This window comes from Poecilia formosa, unplaced genomic scaffold (genome assembly GCF_000485575.1).
Source record: "Poecilia formosa unplaced genomic scaffold, Poecilia_formosa-5.1.2 Scaffold493, whole genome shotgun sequence".
NCBI classification, from domain to species: domain Eukaryota; kingdom Metazoa; phylum Chordata; class Actinopteri; order Cyprinodontiformes; family Poeciliidae; genus Poecilia; species Poecilia formosa.
Window position 1 is genome coordinate 207,125 of NW_006800432.1, and position 7,566 is coordinate 214,690.

The following is a 7,566-nucleotide window of genomic DNA, read 5'->3' on the forward strand; positions in this document are numbered from 1 at the left end:
ACACTGAAACACTAAAATACAGAAACACTGAAACACTAAAATACAGAAACACTGAAACACTAAAATACAGAAACACTGAAACACTAAAATACAGAAACACTAAAACACTAAAATACTGAAACACTGAAACACTAAAATACTGAAACACTAAAATACAGAAACACTGAAACACTAAAATACTGAAACACTGAAACACTAAAATACTGAAACACTAAAATACAGAAACACTAAAACGTCTGGTAGCACCACCGGCTGGACTTTGTTAGCTAGCATTTAATTTATTGGGTTGGGTCAGCAGATTCAGGAGCGGCTAGATCTGGATGTGACTCTTTTAGTCATCCGCTACCGGCCCTGTATTACTGGGAAAATGAAGTAATAAAGAATCAGTTTATTGTTCTGATCTGAACAAAACTGGAGCTGATAAACCAGCATCTGAGCGGGACCAGGTTCTAAAGAATTGGTAATGAGTGGCAGAAATCTCTCCAGTTCAGACATGATGGAATGATTCCTTTATCCGGTCCAAACGAGCTTCCTCCTCCTTCTCCTTTTCTTTCTCCTCCTCTTCTCCCTGTCTTCTTTTAGCCTTCCTCCTTCCCCCTCTCCTCTGTCCCAGGAGGAATCATGGGCTCTCCTCTCTTCACCTCCCCCCTCTCCTCTCTGAGTATTAATCTGTCTCCCCACCCCACTTCTGGTCTGAGAGCAGAGAGGAGGACCTGGATGGATAGATGGATGGATGGATGGATGGATGAGTGCAGCAGGCTTTTGAAAAAAAGAAGTGGTGATTGTGCAGCAGCTCTTTTCTCCCCCTGCCTGCTCCAATGCATGATGGGAAGGTCTCCTGTGTCTTCAGCAGCATCCAGTGAGCAGGAAACATGTCAGACTGCAGCTCAAACACTTGCTGCTTCATGTTCTGGCTGCAGCCTCCATGTCTGCACATTTCACTGCAGCATCACAATTATTAATATTAATAATTAATTCTGCTTCCATATTAAGATGATGTTGAATAGAAACAATCTCTGTTGTCATACAACAGTTCAAAAAGTGTTTAAAAATTATAGAGAAACAAGATTAACAACAGCTTATTTTACAAGATTACTAAAACACAGAAACACCATAAAAATATGGTGTAGTTATCAGAAACATAAATATATTCAATGCAAGCGCAGTCCAGCTGAGCAATTATTGTTTAACTTAAAGTGAATTGAACATCAAAACAGCAACAGACTGTTTACGATGCAGTATACCAGAAAAACAGATCTATTAATAATAATAGAAATTGTATTTGAAATGTCTAAATGATTGGCCAAATACCAGCAGGGTGTGAATACTTATAGGTTGTGCTGTGGGCAGAGATCTGCTGAAGGAAGGATCTGTGGTAACGCCGCTTTGTGCACCTGGGATCATTCTAAATGGTAAATCTCTGAGCTGCTGCTAAGAATCTAATTATTAACAGAAAAACATCAGTTTTTCATTATTTTGAAGTAGGTTGCACCGTAAAAAGGGTCGAGTTTCCTGTCAGTTCATCTGCATCTGAACCACTGGACCTGTGGAAGAACAGAACCAGCAGAGCCTTCTGAACTGTCTGGACCTGGTCACCAGCGCTGAGCAGAACATCAGAGCAGGATCATCCCAGTGTTACCAGTCCGAAGGCTAGCAATCCCAGACAGCACAGGTAATCTCAGTTAGTCCTAGTCATGTTAGTTAATCCCAGGTTTTCGCTGGGATTAACTGGAGAAGACCGGTTGTTCTCAGTCAGTCAGATAACAAGGAAACAGGTGAGGCAAACTGGCAAAGGCTAACAGAAGGATCTGACAAGGAGAGAAGGAAGCTGGCTGTCTTAGAGCTGCTGGGAAGTGATTAGTGGCTGCACTGAGTTCCTGAAGTGAGCAGGAGTAATTACTGACAGAGGGATCTAAACGGGACAGGTGAAATGATCTGAAGAGCAACAGCAGAAAGACCGAACTCCAAAAGACAGAAAAGCAGCGAAAGAATTCAAATGGTAGAACAACGAGGAAACAGTGAACAGAACGTAAAGAATCTAAATGTTAACTGGAAATAAAGACACAGAGTCTCCTGTCCCAGCCGTCCCTGAGGACAGTCATGGTCATGGCGGTGAACAGGGACGTGCCCAGATGTCATCTGTTTGCAGTTGGACTGTGGGACGCTGCAGGTCTCTCAGGTTTCTGCTGAGTCTGCGTTTTTTGGGACCCGCTGACGATGCGATGATCCCATCTGAGGGTCGATCGTCTCTGAACTTGGTGAGAACATTTTAATGCTCTGATCCTCAGCCAGTTCCAGTTTCTGCTGGTTTCTAGCTGACGATGGTGACGATGATGATGGGAGCAGCTCTCATCTTTCCATCTGAATTCCTGATGTGAGAATTTCTTGGCGGCGCACTCTCTGCCTGCGAGGGTCTCTGGTGTGTGCAGCGTGGGATTATGGGAGGACGGCGTGCCGTCAATCATGCGGCGGCGTAGGTGTGAGCTCCCTCTCATGCTGCGGGTCGGCTTGGGACGGAATCTCATTAGCGGCCGCGCCGCAGGGTGATTGACAGCAGCATAATGTTTGGGGCCCCAGAGGGCCCCGGCCGGCTAAATGTTAAATGTATGAATGCATCGCAGTCGATGGAGAGATGAAGTGGAGCCGAATATTTCTGTTCCTGGGAAACAGGCGGGGAAACGGAGTGACCCTGAACACACCACCTGCTGCTGTTTCACACAGACAGGAACACCACACACACACCTGGACACACACACCTGGACACACACACCTGGACACATCTCAACAAACCTCTGGTTTCTCTGATTCTGGTACTGGAAATGTTTCAGAGGTTCTGTTCACCTGCCGGACCGTCTGCCTGCCTCGGCTGAGTTCGCCGCTCCTCCTCATCGTCACTGGACGCTGCAGGTGGTGAAGAACCTTGCTGCCTGTCTCATCAGTATTTAACAGGAGTCTCCTCACTCTGTGTGTGTGTGTGTGTGTGTGTGTGTGCGTGTGTGTGTGTGTGTGTGTGTGTGTGTATTGATCGTATGTACTGCAGGTCCTAAAGCATCAGTATTGATTGACTATTTAAAAAGAAACTGGTGTGTGTTTTATCTCACACACACTCACTGTTGCAATTTCAGGAGACAGTTTAACATTACATCAGATGGGTAATTAACCCCCCCCCCCACACACACACACACCACACACACACACACACACCCTCCATCTCACACACACACACACACACACACACAGTGTGACTGACAGCCGCGTGTTTTTCCAGTTAATTGCTTAACGAGCTCTTAACGACCTATGTAATCAGTTAACAAGCTTTAGTGAGGAGCTAGTCGTTGTCGTGGTGACATGTTTACGGGCCTCTGATGATGACATGGACGTCATCATCATCAGTGAGGAAGACGTTGTGGGTTGGAACAATTCCAGGATTCGGTTCTTTATGGATCTGGTTCTTTCAGGGCCCCAGTGGTCCACATTGATCCAGGTTCTACTGGATCAGTACTGTTTCCAGAACTGGGTCCACCTGTTCTTGTTTCCTGAACCGTTTGGATCAGAACGTGCTTGTGCAAACAGACTTAATAAAGCGCTGATGAGTGGAAGCTGCTGCCAGTCGCGCCTCTGACATCTGAACTCTTCTGGAACTATTTTCAGCGGCGGATTAATCTGCGTCAGGTTGTTGCAGCAGGATAATGAAGTGCTGATGGACCACAGAGCAAGCGCGACTTTAACTGTTAATAACCTGCTCTTCCTCCTCCTCCTCTTCCTCACTGAGACGAAGAACTAGAAGAGGTGTCTGCTTCCATTTACCTTGAAGAGCTGATGATGGACTTCTCATTATCTCATCTAATTAACTCTTCCTCCTCTTTTTCCTCCTCTTCCTCCTTGTCCTCTGGAGCTCTCAGAATCTGGAGACCGTGGTTCAGATGGTTCTGGAAAACTGCAGATGTGTTAGAGTGTTAGCTGGCATTAACATGTTTAGCTGTAAAATATCAAAATATTTTCCTGGCTTACTTTGGCCCAGTCTGGCCACCATAGGAACATCTGAACCTGCTGGTTCTGATCTGGGTCTGCTTCAGTTTGATGGAGAGTCAAGAAATGGGCCGGTCCATCAGAGACCTCTCCTTATTGTTCCGTCCAGCTTCTGCTGCACCTGCTTGTCAGCGAGGAAGGAGGAAGAGGAGGAAAAAAAGTTACGTTAGCTTTACCTTTAACTAAATCATTAATGATTTCTCATCAGAGTATCATCTCTGTGCTGGACTGACAAAGGGTGCAGCTGAACTACTGCTGCAACTTGGGGATCCGTCTGTTAGAGCGAAGCGACATCAGGAAATCCCCTCAGAGAGTCTTGGCCACTTCTGATCACTTCAATTTGACAATTGTTCCCCGATTTAAAAAGTTTTTTGGTAGTGGTGCTTGTAATTCCAGTGTCCACTGTAGTTCAGATTCTGCCAACAGATCAACATTAAAACCTTGAGACATTTGATCACCGCAGATGGAAAGTTGTTCCTTGCCACTGGCACACTGTGCTTGCTGAGCACGACAGATTGCTGCAGAGCCAGGGATTCACTCAGCTGGGCTTCCTCTGCTGGACTGAACTGGTTTCAGGTGACCTGATGTGGGTCGGCCATGTTGGTTTTGTTGGTGCTGCAGTAGAACCTCTCAGCGTTTCTGGATCATGTCGGCCGATCAGAGTTCTAACGACTGTTAATGAGCTCCGAGTACAAATGAGCCACAGATGTTAATTAGCAGAAATCTGCTCAACATTTGGTGATAATTAGAGTTACAAGCATAAACACATCCGACCATACACACCTGTATACGCACACACGCATGCACACGCACACACACACATGCGCACGAACACACACACATACACACACACTTATTTTCTCATGTACAGATGGAAATTAATATCAGGACTTGTTAAAACGCTGAAACGTGTTCAGTTTCTGCCTGCTTGCTGTTTCCACTGATTACTGGAAAAACCAGAAATGTTCCCTCAGAGACACACACACACACGCGCACACACCTACACACACACACACTCACGCACACACAGAAGATACATGGATCAACATTCCAGCCGAGTGTGTTGGGTACGGATTGACTGATGTAAAGCGGGTTAAAATGATATTTCCGTCGGTTCTGATTGGTTGGTGTGAGTTGTGACCGTTGGCAACCACATCAGCAGATCACTAGTCCCATCTCAGTGATTCTAACTGGGATAATCTGTTCCCAGTCAGCTGGAAGCTGAGGATCCAGCTGCTGGATCTGTTGGACCTTCAGAACACCAGACAGAATCTGTTTGACTCACCAGATCTGGTTTACTTGCTGAGACAGATCAGAGGGACAGATAAATAGACTGGCATCATGTTAACACACACACAGTGACACACACACACACTGTGACACACACAGTGACACACACACAGTGACACACACACTGTGACACACACACTGTGACACACACACTGTGACACACTCCGTCTCTCAGTGTCTGAGTTAATCTGCTCTATGAGGTAGAAAATGTATCACAGTGTGAAGATGAATTATCCTGACAGTGAAGTGCAGTCGCACAGTGTGCCGCTTTGTGTGTGTGTGTGCGTGTGTGTGAGTGTGTGTCACAGTGTGTGTGTGTTTAGTGTCAGAATGTGGATCTTCTGTTCTCTGAGGAGATAAATTTGCAGTGTGTCCTAATTTGCTGCTCGTAAATATCAGCGGTGATACAGCAAGTGTATGTCAAGAGTGTGTGCGTGTTGTGTTTTGCTTGTGTGTGTCTGTGTGTGTCGGGTCGTCCCTCCTTATCACATAACATATTGAGAGCTTAATCTGTCCTGCGTGGAGATTTATGGCTCGATTGTTCGCTGGAAGGAGGTGAAGAGTAGAGCGCTGATAATCGGCTAGAGATGCTGAGGGTTGCCATGGTGATAAGACTAGTCAGCTGATCACAGATCAAAGTTTATCTTCAGATAAAGGAAGTGTAACCCTCCGCGCTGGAGAACAAGAATCACATGATGAGGGTCACTCCAGGGTTTCTGGTCCGGGTTCTGAACATGCCAAACTGATTGGACCAACCAGTTCTGTACTGAATATCTATAGAACCAATCACCAGCGGTGTGTGTGTGTGTGTGTGTGTGTGTGTGTGTGTGTGTGTGTGTGTGTGTACAGGTTCTTTCTGAAGTTCTTCCTGAAGTGTAACCAGAACTGTCTGAAGAACGCAGGGAACCCTCGGGACATGAGGCGGTTCCAGGTAAGACCACTGGACCGGCTGACGTACCCACAATGCACTGCAGCGTGTTGACACAGTTTGGAATAATAATATTATTAAAATTATATTATTGATCTGGTCAATGATGAGGTTAAAGGTCACAGAGCAGCTGTTCCTGTGAAGATGTCATGGAACGTTGTAGATGTTGAGGAATAATGGATGTGTGCGATCACCATCCTCTGCCGGATCTGATGGGCCTGTTTGTTTGCAGGTGGTGGTTTCTACAACCGTCAACGTAGACGGCCATGTTCTCGCTGTATCAGACAACATGTTCGTCCACAACAACTCCAAACATGGCCGCCGAGCTCGAAGATTGGATCCATCTGAGGGTAAGCAGATACAATTCTGTCTGCTGATCAGAACCAGATGGGCAGGATGGCCAGTGGGCTTGGTTCTGTGTGGGATGGACGGGCTGAAGGTTCTGTGTTGGGCGTTGACCTGACCTGGTGCACAGTGAATGCAGTCTTGAAGAAGCTGTGCCTGTAGCTGCACACGTTTGGGCCGCAGGAACCCAGAGCTGCATAGACAAGGCAGCCCAGTGGATTGTGGGTAAGAAGACCAGACACCTCCCCTGTCCCCAGAGAGGCCGTGACTGAGTGTGTGTGTGCGTGTGTGTGCTTTCAGCCTCTTTAATTGCCCTCCTAATTAAAGACAGTCGCCATGGAAACCACCCCTCCCACCTTGAGTGCTGCAGAGTCCCGTGGGTCCAACTTGTCTCTACTCGCTTGTTTCTTGAATCGGCCGGTTTTCCCTCCCAGCCTCTGACAGAACCTCAAAGCTCTGAATCCCAAATCTGAGCGTCTGAACTTGAATGACCTGCGTTAAGAGTTTCAGTCGGGTTTCAGACGCGTTGTAGCTCTGAATCAGCGCTGCTGAAAGTCATGATAAAGGTTTTTCTGTTCTGGTTCTGTTAGAGCTCAGGTCTGGTTCTGATCCAGTCGACCACATTGTTCTCTGAGAACGGTTTGAACATGAAGGCATGAAGGGAACAGCAGTATGCTGGTTTAAATCCCATCTGTGAACCAGCAGGGTGGCTGGTGGAGTCCCACAGGGCTCTGCCTTTCTTTACAAAGTTTTTAAGCTATTTTGAATAATTAATTGAGCATACTGTACAGTTTGATAACTAGGATCAGTTTCAATCATCAGTTCAAATGGTTATTTTTGAATTGCCTAGAGACGCCATTTGTTGCAAGTTGGAGCTGCATAACTAAACTGGATTGAATTGAATCAGTTGTGATGATTGGTCGGGCTGCTCAGCCGGGCTGTGATTGGTCGGCTGCTCAGCCGGGCTGTGATTG

The 7,566-nt window shown here is 46.5% G+C and overlaps 1 protein-coding gene across 2 annotated transcripts in view; it reads left to right on the forward strand.

Moving 5' to 3' along the window:
- Nucleotides 1–7,566, forward strand: part of LOC103156701 (transcription factor COE3-like) — a 47,644-nt gene that overhangs the window by 11,023 nt on the left and 29,055 nt on the right. For both annotated transcript variants that reach the window (XM_016664534.1, XM_007578846.2), the window contains exons 7-8: nucleotides 6,169–6,250; nucleotides 6,480–6,597. In XM_016664534.1, coding sequence (XP_016520020.1) covers nucleotides 6,169–6,250; nucleotides 6,480–6,597 — 200 coding nt within the window. The remainder of the gene's footprint in view (nucleotides 1–6,168; nucleotides 6,251–6,479; nucleotides 6,598–7,566) is intronic.